The following is a 22,790-nucleotide window of genomic DNA, read 5'->3' on the forward strand; positions in this document are numbered from 1 at the left end:
TTGTCGACCATAGAACTTTCGAAGTGGTGACTTTAAACGAGACTGTTGATATTCTTGTTTCATCAACTTGTTTGTCAATAACTTACCTCGTTTTAGAAATTGTCCATACGTAGAGCATGATCTTGCGTATCGAATCAACTAAGAGATATACACCTCATATGCAGGTGATAAGATTATATTGCTGCATAAGTAAGGGAAGCTGCATGACGATTGAAAAGTTAAAGTCATCACGTTTATCATAGAGATTGGTTGTTAGATTACCATTAATTAACGTCTTTTTCTAGTAAAATATCCAAATATGAAACAGATGTGTCAGACTCTGTGGTATCTTTTTTTTAAATAAATAGAGGATATTCAATGTTTTGTAGATGAATATGGAATTTATTTCACTCGTGAGACAGGATTTTTTGATATTTTCACTCGTGCTTCGCACTCGTGAAAATATAAAAAAATCCGGTCCCACTCGTGAAATAAATTCCATATTCATCTACAAAACATTTAATTTTCTGTTTATTACATTTTCTTTGATTTTCCCTTTGTCTCTGTCTTTTCTTAACACAAGTGTCATAGCTTGGCTTGACGTCATAGTTGAGCGGTTGAGACGTCATAGCTTACCAGTTGTGAGATTGAAAACATTACATAGCATGGATTTTAACAACATATTTGGGAAGAAAATTGCAGTTTTAGCTCGATGTCTCAAGATGTTTAGTTACTATCTCTGTCTAATGACAGGCAGAAATTATTTTTTACTTACTTTGATATCCTTTCACACTGAGAGAATATCATTTTGGTATTCTTTCACACTGTGAGAGAATATCACTTTTATTCAAAAAATAAATCACAGTATTTAACTGTTGAAAATGTAATAAATCACAGTATTTCACTGCTGAAAATGTAATAAATGCATTTTCACTATAATTATTATCAATAGAGCCCACCCTCGCACTGGAACCCCTGATCCTAGGGCCATGAATTTCACAAATTCGGCCAGGACAATCATGCCGCCAGTTTGACTTCTTGATGTCCAGGACCGGAGTAAGAAGAAGATTTTTATTTAAAGATAACATTAATTTTGATGGATTAAGCCCCACCCCTCAGGTCCCGGGGGATGGACCATGAAATCTACAATTTTTGTTCCCCTTCACTTCTAGCTACTTTATGCTAAAATTGTCAAAACTGGGCAATTTAGAGAAGAAGCTAAAAAATGTTCAAATGATAACTCACTACGGATGAAAACGGATAGCAATCGGTCACCTGAGTGACTCAGGTGACCTAAAAAAACTACAAAGTCCACTTAAAAAGTGGCATGAAATGAAGGTCAAACTGGACAGGGGAATCTTGTATACAAAGTTAAAATTTCTTGTCACATTTCTTTCAATATTCGTGGTGGCGAAAATGAATATGGTGTAGATTGATAATCTGTCGCGATTGAAAATTGCTTTTGGGGTAAGAAAAAAGAGAAAATTAGTAGAAAAATTAAAATTGTTGTCAAGGTTTATGACTTGTCTATAAGGCATGGGCGTGAGTTTTCCTTTATGAGGGACTATTGAGCTTGTTCTACGAATATTCTCTTGTTCTCTCTTGCATTGACTATAATTAATGTCTCCAACATGCAGCAGAGATACTTATTAATCGCAGCTTCTCCAGCGATAATTAGATTATGCCAAGGTATACCTGAATATGTCCTTTAAATATATCGTACGTGGCCCACAGGGGCTGGAGGCCTGCACCCCCCCCCCCTTCCGAGAATAGTTATTTGCAGTTAATACATGTAAGTGTGAAAATGAAAAAAAAAATCGGATAAAGGGATTTAAATATAAAAAGACTTTATTTTTTAGATGATTCTTGCATAGCAGTATGTTCTAGAGGCTAAATTGTCTCTAATTAGGCTTTGATACCGAAAACCTTAAAATGTTAGTGATTTTATTAATTCTCATCATTAGGCTAATAATGACGACATATTTAAACATGTATACTCGTTTAGCAATGAACAGCTGGTAAAAGTTTCTAATTAAACTTCGTTTTGCTCTACAAAATTTGCTGAATACAGGCGGAGCTTTCCGGCCGGTCTGGGCGCTATATATGGCCTGACCCTCTCCCAAACACTGACTTCCAATCCTGCGGGGGAGGAATTCAACCCCTGATCCCCACCACCACCATCACACACAATATTGAAGACGGTTTGGAGAGATTTTGGTTTCTTGTTCGAACTGATAGATTTTTAGTACGGTTTACGTCACAAATATATCATATAAAATGAATGATTTTTAATAAAAAAAAAAAAAAAAAAAAAATCGAGGTTTAACATCAGGAAGGAAAAAGGGGGAGCTAGGGGGTCTCGTAGGAGGGTCGGGTTCCATCTTGGTTGCTCGATCTTTCCGGGAATCCCTAACGCTGTGCCTATGTTGGAAATGCTTGCAAATTGGAGATAACTAGCAATAAATAGCCATATTTAGTTAATATGCATTCATATTTGCCGGTCTCAATAAATTAACACATTTATGGGTTCGTAAATCTATATTCCCTATACTAATATGTAACAACCAATGAAAACGCAAGAAATGTAAAATCAACCAATCAAGTCGCTACAAAGCGGCGTTAGGCTCGCCTTGGGGGAGGCCATCTTTGCAGAGAGCGAACAAAGGGAAAACAGAGTGGAAGTCCAGCCACCACCGGACGCTTTTTAACACCTTTTTACCATCAGAGGCCATGTCCGACTCCGAAGACCAACCGGAGAAAGAGGCCGAGGTTGAAAAGAAGATCATAGGTACCGACCTTTTTGTTTTAAACTCACAAAAAAGCCATTTTAGCCGATGAGTTTTTCGTATTATGTAGGTCACCTCGTGTAGCGTGATTTCCGAAATTTTATTCAAAACTAGCTGAAAAAGTACAAGGGGAATAAAAACAAAAATATAATCGTGAAATATATAATATAATGTAATCATTATACCGGGTAGATGATCGTAAAAGCAAGAAACTAAAAAGAAGATCCCTTTCTTTCCCAGAACACTGGTTTGTCCTACACGTGGTTTGACTTCCTTTATAGTTTATTGATTATTTGTTTGTGTCCATTTTCAGCCAACAAAATCACTGGAACCGTAAAATGGTTTAACGTTAAAAGCGGATATGGCTTCATTAACAGGTAGTTGATCTACAAATACACTTTGCTATTAATTTTATACACGTGCATTCTATGCAAGCAAGAACTTGCAGTCACGCCTCGTTGACTCTGTGATATGTACTGCAGTTATATTTATATAACTCTAATCTTTGGTTTTTCTAATTACAATTGATATGAATTGCAGTTATATTTGTATAACTCTAATCTTTGGTTTTTCTAATTACAATTGATATGAGTCAAAATACTTTGAATTAATTTAATTAAAGAAAAAACTAATTGTAAGAAAATTTGCATTCTTCCAATGGCAAATAAAAATGTAATTACACATTGAGACATTCATCTCATTCTAGAAAGTTTAACTTTAAAAGCTTTTAAAGTTGTTTCTGTTGTATGCATATATAGTCTTATTTTAAGTATAATTTACTTACTTCTGTTCTATCTCTGTTCTTACAGGGATGATACAAAGGAAGATGTGTTTGTCCATCAGGTTTGTATTTTACATAAGTTTGAACAGGTTATCAAGAGTAATACATCATAAAAAGTAAGGTAATTTGATTGTAAACGAAATTTTGTTTGTACTGGCATGGCAATGATTTATCCACCACAGAGAGCTTCAAAATTAAGATGATTAAAATAAAACCTTGCGATTGTTGTGATTGCAGACTGCCATCATCAAAAATAATCCCAAGAAGTACCTAAGGAGTGTTGGAGATGGAGAGGCTGTTGAATTTGATGTTGTGGAAGGCGAAAAGGTAGGTAGAAATTTGTGAGATAAAAAAAATTACTATGAGAAATCATATGAAATATCCATCTTTTAGATTGTCATTGTGGGATTTGTTGTAGGGCAATGAGGCTGCCAATGTAACAGGACCTGATGGTACCCATGTACAAGGCAGTAAATATGCCGCTGATCGTCGTCGTTTTAGACGTTACTTCCCACGTCGACGTGGAGGTGGACCAGGCCGTCCAAGACATGAGGTGAGGGGAGATTTGTATAACTAAGGGCGAAACGATTACACGTGTAAACGGCGACGTTTCGATTAAATGCTCTAAACATTTACGAATTGTGTAAACGTTTACACGAAGGTCATTATCAATGTCTATCAGAAGTAAAGATAAATACAAACAAGTTGTTTAATTTCATATTTACCAAAGAAGATAATTGTTTTCTGTTTAAATCGATACGGGAAACATGTTATTAAACTAAACTATCTAAAACCCAATTGCGTCTAACATGTTTGATTCCGATTTCCGAGTATCGAATACTAACGATTTATTATGATTTTATTTTTCCAAGTATAAAACTTGACTTACGTTGATTAAATAAATATAATACGTTTTCCCCAGTCTTTGAAAAGTGTTTCAACACAGTCAGCAAATCGCGGTATACTTAATTCAGGATTAAAAGAGCCATCTTTGCAAGTTTAATTTGACAATGCTTTTTCTACGTTCGGTATGTACGTCCGGTATGTAGCCAAACAAACTATTAATGCAGTGTAAAAAGTGAATGAGTTTTATGCGCTTCATATTCTTTCGTCATAAAAACCAACAAATAAATAGTTATAACAACTCATACTTACATTATAGTGAAAGAATAGAGTATTAATTAGTGTTTAATGAGTAAGTAACCATAAAAATTCAACACAAAATATTCTGCCGTTTAAACGGTGACGTTTCTTTTACTGCTGTTCGTTTAAACGTTTACAAAATTCAGTAAACGTTTCACCCTTATGTATAACCTTTTTATTGTTGTAAATTTAATACAAAGTGAAAAATATGGTTAAGTATAGAATGATGCACTTCTAAATCAGTGACATACTCACATGTAGTGTTGTATATTTCCTCAGGGTGATGAGGGAGAGGAAGGAGAAGAAGAAGATGACCAGGGAAGGAGACCTCCTCCTCGTCGTCCCTACTACAGAGGGGGGAGAGGCTTCTACAGGGGTTTCTACCAGGGTAGTGGTGGTGGTGGCGGTGGTCCTCGTAGACCACCTCGCTATCAAAACGCCATGATGGATGGTCCAGGTCGTCAGCCTCAGTTTAGGAGACCATACTGGAGGAGGGGATACAGAAGATACTATGGCCAGGTTGTCAAATTTTACACGTCTTAAGTTCATAATTCCTCTCAATGCAGAGAAATTTATGTTGTATGAATGATGAAGAAATGGTTTATTGCAAACATAAATGAACAAGGAAAATGCTTTTACATTAACTAACTTAAATTTACATCCACTGAAGATTTTCTATTTTATTATGCCCCCCTTCAAAGAAGGGAGGGCATATTGCTTTGCTGCTGTTGGTCGGTAGGTCCACCAACAGTTTTGTTCATTTTCTTTGCAGAGGTTGCACGTACTGAAATGAAATTTGGTATACAGATTTATCATAAGAATATCTAGGTTAACTTTTGTTTTGGGTATGATCGAGCAATTTTTGACAGAGTTACGCCCCTTGGACTAAACAAAATTCCAATAAATTGCAGTTTCCGTTCATTTTCTTCGCAGAGGTTGCACATACTGAAATGAAATTTGGTATACAGATTTATCATAAGAATATTTAGATCAAGTTCTGTTTTGGGTACGATCGAGCAATTTTTGACAGAGATATGCCCCTTGGACTTAGAAAAATTCCAATTATGGGGGGGGGGGATACAAGGTGTTTCACAAACTTCTCTTCTTTCTTCTGAAATCCACTACTATCATGCATCAGTAAACACAGGTTTTCAAGCCACCTGTATAAATTTCTTATACTGTGTGCTTTTCCATCAATAAAACATACAAAGACATATATTATTATCAATAATACAAATGAATATTTCATGTACTTAAACCAACTTAACTTCATTATTTGTACAGATATAAATGTAAACAATAAAAAGTTTTCTTTGTTGTTAGAATGGGAAATATTGGTTGCAACTACTGCAAGAAACAATTAGGTAACCCGCTGAAATGGGTTATGTATTTTTTCTGCAACATCTGCAACGTGAATTCCCAAAAACAAAGAAAGCATTTTATTGTCTAAGAAAACTCACTTTGACCACCAGCTTTTGAATTCCTAGACAGTAAAACTACTGTCTAGTAGTAAAAATGTTAAGATCTAAAGAAGTCTTTAATCTGAATTTATGAAGAAAAGCACCAGAATTAAATTTTTATGTCCCTGCCTTAAAATGGCGGGGGGGGGGGGGGGGGGGGGGGCATATAGGGTTGAATAACAGTAACAATTTATACTAACATTTTAATACTGATTATTATGAATTCTTGTTTCAGGAGTTTTCATTCTTTTCTGAGGTATGTGCATCACTGATAAATTGGGTTATATATTTAACAGAATGATGGATATGATGGCCCTCCACAGTATGGTTACCGTGGCGGCAGGGGGCGTGGGAGAGGTCGCGGTAGAGGTCGTGGCCGTGGAAGAGGAGGGTATTACAGAAAGAGGGTGAGTGAATTGGTGATGATGTAATTATATTTCAAAATCCCTGTAATGGTAAAGGTAATTTATTTGAAGGTATTGGGCAAGTAATTGTAATTTAATTAATCACTTTCCTATGTTATTGACCCCATCCCTGATCTAAAGAGCCATCACCCAGCAATGATGATAATCCTAAGCCTCTTAGTCTCAAAGATATAAAGATTTGAAAAAATCACAAAGTAGGTCACTGTGACCTACTTTTGGGTAAACATATTTTGAGGTCTTTAGATGATCAACTATCACAGTTTGATGATCTTAAGTCTAATACTATTAAAAATATAAAGATATGATAATGAAAAATAAAATTTAAAACATAGGTTATTGTGACCTACATTTAGGTCAGCATATCCTGAGTTCCCAAGATACATTAACTGACAAGGTTTGATGATCCAAGGCCTCTTAGTATCAAAGATTTAAAGATTAACAATGAATCGTGATAAAATGCAAAAAGGTCAAGGTGACTAGTTCTGGATCAGTGTATCCTGAGGTTCTAAGATGCATCTGATCAATTGACTTAGGCCTCAATGTTTCAAAATCATAAAGATTTGATATTGGATAAAATTAAAATGCAAAAAGAAGGTCACTGTGACCTATTCATGAGTAGATAATTTTGAGATCTAAATATGCATTAACTTAAAAGATATTATAATTGTAGACATCTTAGTATCACAAAATTATGAAGATTTGACAGTGAATAATGATGAATAGAAAAAGTATGTCACAGTTTCCTGCAGTCCTACTTTTGGGATAAAATATCCTGAGGTCCCAAGATACATCTAATGATTCTAGACCTCTGATCAAAGATATAAAGATTGGCATCAATAATGATAAAATTCCAAAAAGTTGGTCACTGTGACATACTATTGAATGAACACATCTCAGGCTCTAAGAATGTATCAACTTGTAAGGTTTGTTGACTTTGCAAGTCTTGGTGTTCAAAATATAGAGTCCAAAAGATTCAAAATGATTTGCCATAAATTCTGAAAGCAAGTTTTGGTGAAGCAATCCTTACATTAATTATTGATGGATAAAATCAAATTGAAAGTGAATAGTAGAAGGTACTTCAATTGACTCATTTTATGTTATGTTTTCACAGCTTTTGTTTGTTCACTATGTTAAGTGTGACAGCAGTACATTTATTAGGCTCCACTACTAAGATTTTGATTTTTGACTGCAATATTTAATTCACAAGCCCAAACACTATACATTTTGAAATTTCTTATTATGAAAGATTCCATTTAAGCCTTCTTCTGATTTAATCAATTTTCAAATAGTGATCTTCATTTGGTGGTAATTCTTTACTTTTATAAATGGTACATGTACCTTCATTTATATCTGTAAAAGTAACCTACCATAAGAAGCCAATAATATGTGACATGGAATTTTAGAATAGTGTGCCTGGTTCTTTGCAGGGTGAAGGAGAGAATGATAGAGAATATGAAGGAGGCCATTCTCCTGAACCAACACAGGAACAGACAGAAGAGAAGACCGAGCAACAGGAATAATTCTTAATGCGTGTCAACACCTGGTTTGTTGAAACAACAGCCAACTTTTGTGTATTACCAACCAGTTATTAATGCATTTATGTAGTCCTTTTTTCTTGATAAGAGCTTTAGATTGTACCAGCACATGCTATCGAAAAAGTTGTGGTCCTATTGAACTGAAAGATTTCCTCTGACTGACGACAGACAAAACACTCAAAAAACCTCGGATTTAATTTATTGTTTGGAAGAGAGCATACCGTATTTGAGATCTATGCAAATCTAATTTGTAATAAAGACAATGAAAATATCAGATATTTTAGTGCTATCAAATTTGAACAAATTTGTTTTCATATTTTATATAATAAAGTTTAAACAAGGAAAGCCGACAGTCTCTCATAGAGTTGGCTGGAGCATTTCTTATGTTTATGAAACATGAATTATTTATACAAAGTGGTTACAACTTTTTTGCTATCTTTTTTAAATTGTATTTTTCTTCTTTCTTTTTTTTCCTTTTTTTTTTTTTGTATTTTGATTAGGATAAAATGTTAAAGTGAAGTTCAACATCAATATCTGCATGAATAAAAACAGCAAGTGCATTAATTTATTGTTTGTTGTTTTTATTTCAAGGTATTTCCATTAATTGCACCTCATTTGTTATGTTTTGGAAAAAGATTAAACCATTTAACAGAGGCAGTAGGAGAGTATTTTAAAAGTAGTGTTACAAACAGGTTTTCATAGTAATTCCGTCTTTCGTTTAAAAGATTTCGTATTATCTTTCAGAAAATTCTCAAAGCTACAAGTGTGTGAAATTTTATGCAGAATAAAGTCATTTTGTTAAAAGTTAATGAAATCAGGGGTACTCATAAGCACATGATTTTTCATTATGTTTTACATGAAAGAAGGGGGAAAATTAAGCAATTCAATTCTATATTAAAGGGCATGTTGCTCTAGATATCACTCCAGGAGAAAGTTACAAAGAACTTTGCTATGGGGATTCTTTGGCAGGACTTTTGATAATAGGAGGTGATTTTTCACTGATCAGAATTCGCTGCTTCAAATTTCACAATTGGTAAAAAAAAATCTATTGGAAAAAATTCTAAAACAGCCTCTTCAATGAATAAATTCACCTATTTACTTCAAAATCATTGAAATCCCTGCTTTAATATCATTAATGACAATTTGGAGATGGATGAAGAAGTGCACAGTTGGGGATATAGCTAGTTGACTTAAGATAACAGAAGAGTCATAGTTTTGAAAGAAAATTTAGGACTTTGATAGATTTGTGCATGATGGATACTTCATTTGCTGACAGATGAAGAGAATGTCTGAATGCCCAAAGAAACCCCCCAAAAATTGTTTTTGCAAGTTTTTCTAATTTTTTTTCTAATTTGTTGATAGATGAGACTTGGGTGTACATGTTTGAGGTCTGGCACCAAACAATGGAAAAACTCAATACAAAAATGTTATTTGCAAATGCCAGTGGAGGGCAAAGATTAAAGTTGTATACAATATTTTTCAATTATTGTATAATATCATCTAAGTCACTCACAACTGGAAACACTTATGAGAATGTTGATTTACATTTTTTTTTTTAAATCTTGAAAACAAAACTACCAAGCTCTGGTTTTAGATGTATTAAGATACAAATTAGCCCCATCTCTGGTTTACATGATTGACACCAACAAGAGAACACCTAAGCTGAAAGACAGGAAGACATTGGACAGCAGTGAATTATGTTTGGATGACGCAGAATGTTCACAATGAAAAATGGTTGTTGATTGTAATTAAGCAAACGCTGATTGATCAATTTAAACAAAACTGGAATTCAGACTGTAATACATCTGGTAAAGGCAAAATTTACAATTTGTTCACTAATAGTATTTTTACAACTAGAAACTATTTAAACATGAATGTGTCAATGAATATTATAACTACATTAGCAAGATTTAGAACTAGTAATCATAAATTACCAATCGAGACAGGCCGATGGAGCAATATACCCTCAAATGAAAGATTTTGTACTTTATGTAATAATGATATTGGAGACGAATACCATTATATTATGTCATGTCCTGCTTTTAATGATTGTAGAAAATTGTATTTACCTTCAACATATATAAGTCGACCAAGCGCTTTTAAGTTTTTAAATTTATTTTCATGTAAAAAGGTATCTGTCATCAATAACCTTTGTAAATTTATCAATATAATTAATAAGAGAGTTACCCTTCCAGGTTAATGTAAACTGTACACTCTTGCATCATGTATTTTGTTTGATATCGTTGTTCTATTTTCTCTATGTTGTTTTATACAATGTGAGAATAAACTGAATTGAATTGAATTGGAAATGAGTTTTATGCACTTCCTAATTTGTACATACTGGGCTGAAGCTGTATTGAAGTTTGTGCTTGTTTCTCCTTGTGACAAAACTTAACCTAGATTTCCTTATATCTTAAAACAATTGGCAACTAGATTTCAACATTGTTTTTGGTTTGTATTGTGTGGCTGTGGTAAGAATTTGTTCCTTTCTGTATTGTATTTTGGTCAGGGTTAGCTGATTTTCAGTCTTTAAAGCAGCTGACCTACCTTATTACCAACCCTTATAACAATTCTTCAACCTCTGCATGGCGTATAAATGTGCCTATAAAGTGACAAATGAAGAAAAGGGTGTAAATTTTACAAACAAGACTAAAAATATTACAGATGTTCTAGAAACTCATTAATTTTACAATACTTGCAAAAAAATATTGTAACTGAACATTCTTCTTATTCACATCAAAATCCCAATTTTATTTGTTCAAAGAATAAATTCCAGAAGAATTTGGTCCAAGTCACAAGTTCTTTTGTACAGTAAAACTTTGCCTTGTTGTTCATGAGATTTTTTCAGTTCATATTCCCATGTACATGTAAAACTTTGATCTACTGTGGCCCAAACCTATCTCAGGGGTCATAATTTAACTAAACCTGAATCTACACTATTTCAGAAAGCTCTCAAATATTCTTAGAAAGTGATTAAGATTTTTAATTATTTCCCCTTAAAGTGGGCACCTATTGCCACTTAACCCAGGTTACATAATTTTTCTGCAATGTGTCATGAAGAACAGGCAAAAAAAGTGTTTTATTGCATTAAAAATAAAGGTACTGACCATATATATGAAACACAGGTAATCAGAGATTACAGAGCTCATCTCAACGAATGTTGTCTTTAAGTAAGGCAAAGTCCCACAATAAACTAATAATCAAGTAGTGTGCATCCCTAGATGCAACATTTATGCAATTTTGATCTGATAGGGCATGCAGTTCCTTGGGAATGGACTTATCTTAAAACTTTAAACTAGTTACTCATCCAGAAAATGTAAGTCAAATCCAGCATCTGAAGCAAGTTTAAGAGTGTTCATTTCTTAATGCAGCATCCATGCAAGCTTGGTTCAGATAGGCCTTATAGTTTCTTGGGAATGGACCTGCTCCAAAAACTTTAACCTGGTCACTCATCTGGAAAATGTAGGTCAGATCCTGCATACAAAGCAAGTGCAGTAGATGTATCATCCATGGAAGTTTGGTCAGTATAGGCTTATATTTACTTAGAAATTAGATCTGTTCCAAAAACTTTAACCTGGTCACTCATCCAGAAAATATAGGTCAGATCCAGCATCTGAAGCAAGTCCAGCAGTGTGCATCCTTAGATGTACCATGCATGCAAGTTTGTTCAACATAGGACATATAGTTACTTGGAAATGAGATCTGCTCCAAAATCTCTAACCTGCACACTCATCCGGAAAATGTAGGTCAGATCCAGCATCCAAAGCAAGCTTGGTAGTGTGCATCCTTAGATGTATCATCCATGGAAGTTTGGTCAACATAGGACTTATAGTTACTTGGAAACGAGATCTGCTCCAAAATCTTTAACCTGGTCACTCATCTGGAAAATGTAGGTCAGATCCAGCATCCAAAGCAAGTCTAGTAGTGTGCATCCTTAGGTGTATCATCCATGCAAGTTTGGTCAACATAGGGCATATAGTTACTTGGAAACGAGATCTGCTCCAAAATCTTTAACTTGGTCACTCATCTGGAAAATGTAGGTCAGATCCAGCATCCAAAGCAAGTCTAGTAGTGTACATCCTTAGGTGTATCATCCATGCAAGTTTGGTCAACATAGGGCATATAGTTACTTGGAAATGAGACCTGGTCCAAAAACATTAACCTGGTCATTCTTTAGCTGAAATTGCAGCATCTGAAACCTTGACATGGTACAATGAAACACACTAGAAGCATCCCCCATGCATCTCTGACTAATATAGGGCATAGAAGTACTTGAAAAGAAATCTGCTCCAAAAACTTTAACCTTGGATGCCAACGCCACGAGTATTACATAAGCTCCCCAAACTTTGTTGAGGTGAGCTAATAAAAAGGAACAAAAAAGCTTTCTGAGTTTATTATAGCTACCCTGAACAGTTTTCAAAAGAAAATCTATCTTATTTTTTTTATATATTTATTCTTTGAACAAATTATAATACATACTTTTATCATATGTCCTGTATATATAAATGATTACTGGTTTTTTGTATATATATGAAAATATTAACAATATGTAACTATAAAATTATTAACATATGTTATTTAGATAATAGGAATTTTTAAAAAAAAAAAGAAAAAAAAAAAAAAAAGAAAAAAAAAAAAGAAAGAAAACAACAAATATAAAGATAAGAATATTTTTACATAATCATGCTTGGGTGATAATATATCATTTGAAAAGTAAATGTCAATATATTGGACTTTATTTGTGTGTGCCAGACCAGCTGACATACAGTGATAGATGATACAAATTCATGTAAAACTCATGTCAATTAATCAAGTTAAATATATGTACAAATGTATATATGTAAAAGTGTAAAAAGCCATGACATACGAAAAAAAAAAGATCAAAATGGTATAGATTATCTTTCACAATTACTTTATGCTCATTGTATGTGGTAAAATTCAAAATCATTGAAAGTCCACATTAATGTCTATAATGTTTTCATGTAACCTCTTCTGCTTGCAAAAAATCGTTTGTTTGTTTTCTTGTTGCTGTTTTTTTTCCCTGAAGACCAAGTTTAGAGGTTCACAGACCAAGATATAAACATTTGTCCTTCAATATTCTTTGAAACTTGCTAGTACTCTGCAAAATGAGCTACAATATTTTTTTTGTATTTGGTCCTGACAGTCATAAATCTCCAAAATATACATGTATACTGTACAGTTTTATAATATATATACAATCAGGAATAAGTCATACAAAATCTTAAATATTATCAAAGGGAAATACAGGACAGTTTCTTAGATGTGCCACATGCAGGAGCAGCATTTTACTGGTTCATAACACAATCCCTCTCTGGTCCTCATGTCCAGCACACAACCACGTTTTACTGAATTGATCACCCAGAAAGGTATCATCAGGCAGAAGAAAACTGAAATAAACAGCAGATGTGAGCAGTTGTTTAGAGATTCCTAAAATACAAATACATTTACGGATTTCTCCACTCTGGAATTTCCTCTTTGAAATTCTTCATTTATAACTCATGGACATGCATCTAGCAGATGTGTTGTTTGCATGATCATAATGAACAGCTATTGCCCTCTTAAAAAACGAGATAAAAAGCACACCCCATGTCCCCCTATATTCAGAGTCAGGTCTCCTAATGGAGTTAAATTGGTCCTATATTGAAATACTGTATACTAGTATTATACAGTTGTTTCTATATCTTCTAGGAGACAAGGTGCATGAATAATTGATAATGATTAAAGAGTCCTCACCAAACTGTAAAATTTTTGTTAATGAGACCTGGATTTTAGTTCCAGGCAGGACTTAACTAGTCATGGAGTGATATGCAGGTGACTGTCAAGATCCATGGGGCTCTTGTATAAATATGCATCTCATGATCTGAGTCATGCGCAGATCTATAGAGGGGTCGGGGGGTCCAGACCTCCCCTGGAATTTGCAGAGTTATTAGAAGTATATACTGAAGCAAATAAGAAATGACTTTGGACCCTCCTAGAAAATGTGGACCCCAACATTACCACTACAAAATAGGTGTTTTTTCACGTTTGGGAAATGGATTTTAGGGGGGGGGGGTTTAGTTTTTTTTTTCAAGAAATTTGTTGGGTTTTACATTTGGGAAGGGAATTTATTTATTTATTTTTTTTTTTTTTTTTTTTGCTTGTCAAGAAATTTTTGGGTTAAAATTTTTTTTTTTGGACTGGGATGGACCCCCCTGGAAAAAATTCCTTGATCTGCGCCTGTGAGTGTAGTTTGATGACTATAAGTTTGTAGTTTGATGACTATATTATGATGCAAAAATAATGTCTAGCTTCTGGTCAGAAAATATTTAAACTGTTAAATATATAGTAACTACAGAGTATTATTCCTCCTTGAAAAAGGGGGGCATATGGTTTTCAACTTCCTGTGGGTAGATCAAGAGAGAAAGAGAGAGAAAATGACCCCCCCCCCCCCCCTAAGCTTTTTTTACAGTAATTGATATTGATATTGGAGTCAGTGGTCTACTTCGAAATATGACAGAGGTTGCTGGCTAATACAGCAGTCAGATTATTTGCTGTTGCTGTATTCTTCCTAGAGAATTACTGCAACTTACTGAGACTTGCAGCACCAACCCAGGCGAATGCGTAGGAGAGGTAATAGAGTGGAGCTGCAGAGGATTTCTGGAAACAAAAGCAAAAGGTTAATCAGATTTTGCATGCTTCTACAAAATTATGCAAGTGCCATACATGTACATACAAACAGTACTGTGATTGGTGAATAAAAGTCTTCATCTTATATTTACCATACCGTAAATCACTTTTAATTTACAAGAACTTTATTTTGGTGTAATTATGCAAGACCATCTACTCACGAAAATTTCATTCTCATGTATATATATATCATTGAACAATATATACAACGATAACAAGAATTCGTAAAAAATTTATTTTGCTTATAAATACCACGTACATGCCTTTCTCGCAAAAAAAACTAGTGCTAATTGTAACGGGAACCGTTACAGATGTTCCCCAAACGGCTCCCCAATCCCTTATGATGCCCCATTCCCTACAAGCTTCAATAAATTAGACAATACTTTTGTAATATAGATGGACACTTTATTTTTAAGGGTATTTCATTGGAAAACTACTCCAATATAGCCATATGGGTATTAGCCAATCAAATTTCAGCGCATATGCTTGCACATGTTTTCTACATTTTTTACATTAATTTTCTTATAGTGTCTCACAATACATACATTTGTGTTAAATATTAAAGAATCTCATTGAAAAATAAGAGAGATGTAACCCTTTAAGTATTATCCAATCAGAATTCAGCATACGCGCATGCATGGCCTTGCATTCAATTTTGATAGTATCATAATGTAGGAGCTCTATGTGCCTATCCATGTAGTAAATTTCATCCTGTTTTGTTGAAAACCAAGGGAGTTATACACATTTAAAGTTTCAACCAATCAGATTGCAGCACACCTGCATGCGCGTGTTTTCAAGAAATTTCCTATACAACATGTTGTAGCACCTTGTAATATATACTTATATTCTAAATTTCAAAGTATTTTGTCACAAAACAAGGAAATTATTGAGATTTTTGTATCAGCCAATCAGAGAAGAGCGCACGTGCATGCGCGTGAGTTCACGCTAATTTGACTATGTTATCTTGTCCAGACTCCTAATATATCTTTATATTTTCAGTTTCAAAGCAATTCATCAAGAAATAAAAAAGTTACGGCTTCATCAAGTATATCAGTCATTTCACTCATTGCACGCGCGCGCACGTGCATGCATGTGCGCGCAAAATGACCTTCGTTCCGAACACCTACACAACATGCCTATTAACCCTAAAAAGGTTTCATGTCAATCGGATGAGTGGTTCTATGAGAACACTCCCGGACAAAAAAGTACCGGAGAAGAAAGTAGAAAAAAAGAAAAATAATAATAAGAAGAAGAAGAAACAGAGTAAAAACAATATGTTCCCAAACTTCGTTTGGGGAACATAATAAGGCATCATGAAAATTTGGTGATCTACAGTATAAGAATCCTCAAAGTGCCAACATAAATGTTGGTCTCATATTTGAATATACTTGTCTAGAATGAACTGAAATGCTGTCTAGAATGCAGGAACTTTAGTACATGAACCACTTAAATGACCATCACTTTAATATGTGCCTTTCTTGTTTCCTTGTTTGCTTTTTAAATGGACATCATGACATTTTACTTACACAATCTTCTGTTGCTGACCGGCTAGTTGCATAGGCAATGTGGACTAGAGTTTCCACAAAACAGATGATACCAAACACATGAAATGCAACCTTGACAGCTCTTGGTACAGGGTTCATAATCATAAATAAAAGACAAAATCCTGCAAAATACAAAGTATTGTGGATTTCAAAATGGTCTCTGCACCAATCTAATTAAAATTACTGTAACAAAATACAGGAACATAAAGGATCTAATTTTAATTAGATTGGTCTCTGCACCATACTCAGTAATTTGATATAATGTACTTTACTTTGTGAAATTGTCTGTATTTCTGAATTATTTAAAAAAAAATTGTCCCTAGATCTAGTAAAAGTTTAACACATTATATTTCCCAAAATCACAGATTATGATAATTGAATACCATTAGACACAGTATGAAGTACTTGTAAAATATTTGTACTGCAACTTTTACCTTGACAGATGAATGTGAAAATTATGGATACAATAAGTAATTCAAACAGATGTGCAGGACACCATCTTGTAGAGTGTTTATGCTGCAGGACAATAAACTGTGGTACCAGCAACCCAAGTGAAAAAACAGCTAGAACAACATTTCTACAATAAAAACAATGCTGATAAATTTTTATGAACAACAGATCACATGTGATCCTGAAAATGCCTTAGTTTTATCAAATAACCTGAAGTCACATTACACATGGACTAGTTAACTTGGATATATATCTTTCTTCTTATTTTATATGAAAAAAGGATTTTTTTTTCTCTATACAAGTCTGGTCAACTCAAGAGTGAAAGAGGCATGTTTAATTCAGTTCAGGAATTCTGTCCTATGTATAAGGAGCATCTGAGAAGGTGGTATTGTTAAAAGAGGATAAAAATTAAAATTCAAAAGAGTAAAGTGATGAAAAACAGTTAGTGTGATTTTGTCGGCAAAAAAAATGTTCAGAGAAAAACAATAGATTTAAATACATAAAAGCATATAAATAAAATTGTAAAAATGGATAAATCCCAGAGGACAGGAAATTTATAAATTTATTCTGTGCTTCAGAAAAACTGGAAAAGAAATTAGATAGTAACAAAAGGTTTTTTATTTGATTTTATAGCACCAAATAAAAATTATGCGCATCATTATACATGTTAGTTGGAAATATCTGACATTTTCCTGGCTTTTTTAACAATTTGATATTTTACGTGCCAGGAAAACGTCAGAACCGGCACCATTACAAAAACTGGGAATTCGCCGCCTCCAACCGGAGGTGCCATTCTCAGGTTGATTTTCGATACTTGCGAACCGAATTAAATGTCAAACTCACAACTTATCAATAGTACAATACTTTTATTGCTCACCAACATCGTTTTTATGGTTTGTTTATAAAATATACAATCCGATGAAAACATTTTATCTGACTGTCAAGATTTGTTTTTCACTTCGTACATTCTAAAATCGTGCAAGTATCGAAAATCAACTCCGGTTGAAGAAGGCGAAATTTCCAGTTTTCTTAATCTGACGTTTTCCGGGGACGTAAAATATCAAAATCGTGAAAAAAGCCTGGAAAACGTCAGATATTTCGGACTATATACATGTAAATGCATATTTACTTCCATTCTATACACCCTCGGACTGGTAGTTAATTTTTTTTAAAAAAATCTTTCATGTATTAGGTCTACTGCTATTCCGTATACATACATCTTTCTTCTGTTGTCTCGTGGGAACCACCTTACAAGATGGTAGGTGAAGTGAGCCCACCAGTAGTGCCACATTATCTCTACAAACGAGAAGCTTCTCTTTCACTGAAAATAAATAAATGCTATTGTCGTTATATTTCTGTTACTCTTGCAAAAACAAAACAATGATGAAAAAGTTGAGAAAACTTACAATCGCCTGAATCGGTACATGAAGTGCAATCAAACGGTTGACAAGTTATTTGTTTATACGATTGCACTAAATGCCGAAAAAATAGGAAGTGATTTGGTGATTACGGTTTATGTACACCGAGTCCGATCATTATTAGTCATTTACCCTGTAATACCTTATGGAGTAGCTATATCATCTTTTGATGTGGGTGATGGTTATGTTATCAGGGTTATTTAAAAAAATGTTCACTTGTTTGTCTTTAATCAGAAAATGTGAAAAGTAAACATTAGACAGGCCCGCAGAACGCGGGGGGGGGGGGGGGCTCCACACTTTTTCCTGAGTATAGTTTTTGCTATATTTAAATTTTCCTTTAGATGCTGGCTGCCCCAACCCCCACTTCTTGATAATGTTAGGTCAAGCATAAGCAAATTCCAGGATTTGGACAGTAGATTAATTTTTTTTTTTTTTGCTAGTTAGATATTTTTTTTTTGAAGTTGCCCCCCTCCCCCGCAAATTTTTGGTCAATGAAGGGTTTTTTTTTTTGGTTTTGTTTTTTGTTGGGTTTTTTTCGCTTGTCGGATTTTTTTGGCCCCCCACTTTTGAAACCGTTGCTACGGGCATGTTAGGTTCCCTTGTAGTATTAATTGTTCATGATCAATTATACTGCTTACAAGTTATATTTACGTCAATCACCTCCCTTGATTTTTATATTTAAATATTGTATGCATTCTCATTAAAAATCAACAGATAAGCCCTATCAACATTATCAGAAATTTATAACACGCTAACTTAAATGATGAGAAAAAATATTACCCTGTGTACGTCTACGAAAGCCTATTAGGATCAATCTATGAAGAAGAAAAAAATAAAAGGCGTTATAACGCCTTTTCGAAAGGCGTTATTACGCCTTTCTAAAAGTCGTTAATTTACGCCTTTTCAAAAGGCGTTATTACGCCTTTCCAAAAGGCGCTACTACTCCTTTCCAAAAGGCGTTATTATGCCTTTTGAAGAACCATTATTATGCCTTTGACAGGCCCGTGCTTTGAAGGGGGGGGGGGGAGCTCCCCAAAAATTGACAAGCAAACAAAAAACAAGGAACAACCCACCCACCCCCCGAATTATAACTACTAAACTGCCTAAACTCGAGGGGATCTTTTTATAACTTTTCGGTAAAACTTTTTTTAAATGCAACGATTTGCTAGAGTTTGACCATACTGCAACAACAAGTTCAGGGACCAAGCAGCCAATAAATGAATTTTTATATTTAAACTATAGCAAGACTATTCTCCCAAAAAGTGGGGTGGGGAGCTCTCCCCCCCCCCCCCCCCTTTGCAAAATACTTGAAAGATTGAATCAAAACCATCTTTATTTATGCAATGTTTAAAAGTATTTTCTATATTCCTGCACATCTCGCAGACAAAGTTCTGTTTGCATGCGTATTAAGAGAAGTCAACACTCTACTTGTGGAAATCAAGGATACAGGCAGATGCAGCTTGGGGCTTTGCTTGCCATGTATTGAAAATTCATGTCAATTTTGAAAATACTCTCTCCTCTTGGAAAAAAAGTAGGAAAACTATTTGCATGGGTATAGTGAGCCTTCAACCGCATTTGTGAAATCCATGACCCTTGGTAGAGGTGTCCGGCATCAGAGAAGGACTAAGTTGGTTTAACATTGAAAATATATTACACATTTAAAAATCTTCTATTCCTGCAAATCTAATTACAATATGTTTAAATTTATTTTTGAAGAAATAAGCCCTATAGTTATTTGTTAAATTCATGTCCCGAGGGTAAGATTTTAGCCCCGGAGTGGGCTAAGTTAGTCATGTATTGAAAATAAAAGGCGTAATTACGCCTTTTGAAAAGGCGTAATAACGCCTTTTGAAAAAGTGTAATAACGCCTTTTTGAAAGACGTAATAACGCCTTTTAGAAAGGCGTAATAACGCCTTTTGAAAAGGCGTATTGACGCCTTTTTTGAAAGACGTAGTAACGCCTTTTAGAAAGGAGTAATAACGCCTTTTAGAAAGGCGTAATTACCCTTTTAGAAAGGCGTAATAACGCTTTTGAAAAGGCGTAATAATGCCTTTTGAAAAAGCGTAATTACGCCTTTTGAAAGGGCGTAATAACGCCTACGCATTTTCAAAAGGCGTTATTACGCCTTTTCAAAAGGCGTTATTACGCCTTTTCGAAAGGCGTTATAACGCCTTTTAAATTTTTGATCCTAATAGGCTTTCGTATAGATCTGTACAAATTCTTAAGAATGCTTTTATAGAATAATTATATAATGTTGTTTTATGTATGTCTCCAACTCCATACTTATCACTTGCAATAAACATCCAGGAGGTCACATGTCTTACCAGTTCATGTCTTTCCTATAAGATTTCCAAAAATAAAAAACTAAATAAATAAATAAAATAAAATAAAAGCTATCATCCTTTTACTGGACCTATGAACTATTCTCATGACCTTCAACGTTTCTCTCAAGTTTATGAGCGACATGTTTTTAAAGTGAACAAGCATTCTGATAGTATTGCATTAGCAATACTAGTCCCCTACCGGCAAGTGTAATCTGGTTCCCCTTAAAAATTGAAAATGCCATTATTCCGTCAAAAATCATTGAAGCCGAAATAAATGCAAACTTGATTTATAACTAATCAAGGTAAAGTCACATACCAAAAATCAGCTCAATATCTGCAAGCGTTTAGAAAAATATGGCGGAAAACCCTAAAAAATTGAAAAGGTCGTAATTCCGTCAAAAATCATTGAAGCGGGACGAAATGCAAACTTGGTCTGCAACTCATCAAGATACACTCGCATACCAAAAATCAGCTCAATATCCGCAAGCGTTTAGCGAAAAAAGTGTGGAAAACCAAGTGGGACAGACTGACAGACGGACAGACAGCTAGACAGATAAACAGACGGACGGACAGACTCAGAGGAAACCTATAGTCCCCTCCGGTTTCACCGGTAGGGGACTAATAAAAATAGGTCCTATCTGTTACCTTCATAATAATGAAAAACTCTTTTAGACACCAACCCAGGCTCTTCCCTGGCATGTCTTTCACCTGTCACATCTAGGGCATGGTCACCAGCTAGGTAGCACCAAATGTAACAGGAAAAGAGAAAATCCGACAGACCAGACCAATATTCGAACCCGGGCCCCGCCGGTGAATCACTAGTCAGGTGCTCTATCAACTGAGGATCGAATGCCACATTTTTAAAAAACCTTGCACCAATCTTTGTACTACGCAAACAACTGATGTTTGGCTTGGGGGGGGGGGGGGGTTCAAAACAAAATGTACAAGATCTATGGAATCCAGATAGTATGGAATCCGGATAGGGCCATGCAGTTCACTATCGCATCATCGCACCATCGAGGTTTGAGTCGATAGTGCGATGACGCGATAATGCGATGACGATGAAGCGATGGTGCGATAACGATGAAGCGATGGTGCGATGGCGCGATGACGATGATGCGATGGCACGACAATGCGATGACGATGATGCGATGGTACGATGAAGCGATAGCGCGATGACGTGATGGCATGGCACGATGAAGCGATAGTACGACGACACGATGGTACGATGACGATGAAGCTATCTTCACTATCGCTCCATCGTGCTATCGCACCATCGTCATCGCATTGTCGCTCCATCGCATCATCGTCATCGCATGCATTATCGACCCTTTAGTCGATGCTCGATGGTGCAATAGAGAACTACTGGCCCCATTCGGATTCCTATGGAATCCGGATAGGGCCATGCAGTTCACTATCGCATCATCGCACCATCGAGGTTTGAGTCGATAGTGCGATGACGCGATAATGCGATGACGATGAAGCGATGGTGCGATAACGATGAAGCGATGGTGCGATAGCGCGATGACGATGATGCGATGGCACGACAATGCGATGACGATGATGCGATGGCACGATGGCGCGATAGCGATGATGCGATGGCGCGATAGTGATGACGCGATGCTATATCGTGTCATCGTTATTGCTTTATCGCACTATCGTCATCGTGTCATCGCACCATCGCTCTATCGACTAGTACTTTCTATAACCGGATAACATTCCTAGCAGTCATTGCACAACATGGCGTTTGTTGACGAAAAGATTCAAGAATATTTCTTTAACGGATACGATAATAAAAAAATCATATTCCTTCTTTGGAGTAATTATGGTGTGAAAATAATAAGGTAGGTGTTATTAATTGTCATAAGTTATGATAATATAAGTACCTGTATAGGCTAATATTTTCTCTAAGAGTAATAAAGTTCCTATACATTAGATTTATAGTCTCATTCAAAGATTGTTTATATGCGTGTTCTACTTGTATGTATATATTTGTTATTTAAGAAATAGTGAAATAGTGATTGAAGTTAAAATCTCCCATTTTAAGATATATTTTATGCATTATTTTTTAAAATAATTAAGCTGTAGACATTTGAAAAGACGCATGACCAGACTTAATTTGAGAAGAAGGAGATCATACAATGTGGATATGGCAATAAGGGCTATTCAGGTAATATTGCTTGTGTTTTATTTCATCTTTCTTTTTTGATAGATTGATATGGCACGCCGATTGCTTCAAAATTATTTTCTGCACAAC

At 34.9% G+C, this 22,790-nt stretch overlaps 2 protein-coding genes across 2 annotated transcripts; one reads left to right on the forward strand and one right to left on the reverse strand.

Annotated features, from left to right (window-relative positions):
• Positions 1 to 2,606: 2,606 nt before the first annotated feature.
• On the forward strand, positions 2,607 to 8,673 carry LOC133197668 (Y-box factor homolog). Its single transcript, XM_061333797.1, has 8 exons — positions 2,607 to 2,767; positions 3,079 to 3,142; positions 3,575 to 3,608; positions 3,784 to 3,873; positions 3,965 to 4,099; positions 4,969 to 5,208; positions 6,446 to 6,556; positions 8,002 to 8,673. Exons 1-8 carry the CDS (start codon positions 2,710 to 2,712, stop codon positions 8,092 to 8,094), a joined length of 825 nt encoding a protein of 274 aa, XP_061189781.1. The 5' UTR covers positions 2,607 to 2,709; the 3' UTR covers positions 8,095 to 8,673.
• A 4,127-nt stretch (positions 8,674 to 12,800) lies between these two features.
• Positions 12,801 to 18,257, reverse strand: LOC133196684 (uncharacterized). The gene is made up of 6 exons (XM_061332542.1): positions 18,197 to 18,257; positions 18,008 to 18,111; positions 16,775 to 16,917; positions 16,323 to 16,462; positions 14,700 to 14,766; positions 12,801 to 13,517 (listed from the first exon to the last, which is right to left on the reverse strand). Exons 2-6 carry the CDS (start codon positions 18,079 to 18,081, stop codon positions 13,387 to 13,389), a joined length of 555 nt encoding a protein of 184 aa, XP_061188526.1. The 5' UTR covers positions 18,082 to 18,111; positions 18,197 to 18,257; the 3' UTR covers positions 12,801 to 13,386.
• Positions 18,258 to 22,790: the final 4,533 nt, after the last annotated feature.

This window comes from Saccostrea echinata, unplaced genomic scaffold (assembly GCF_033153115.1).
Source record: "Saccostrea echinata isolate AGI-Se365-2 ecotype Australia unplaced genomic scaffold, CSIRO_AGI_Sech_v1 ptg000030l, whole genome shotgun sequence".
Taxonomy (NCBI): domain Eukaryota; kingdom Metazoa; phylum Mollusca; class Bivalvia; order Ostreida; family Ostreidae; genus Saccostrea; species Saccostrea echinata.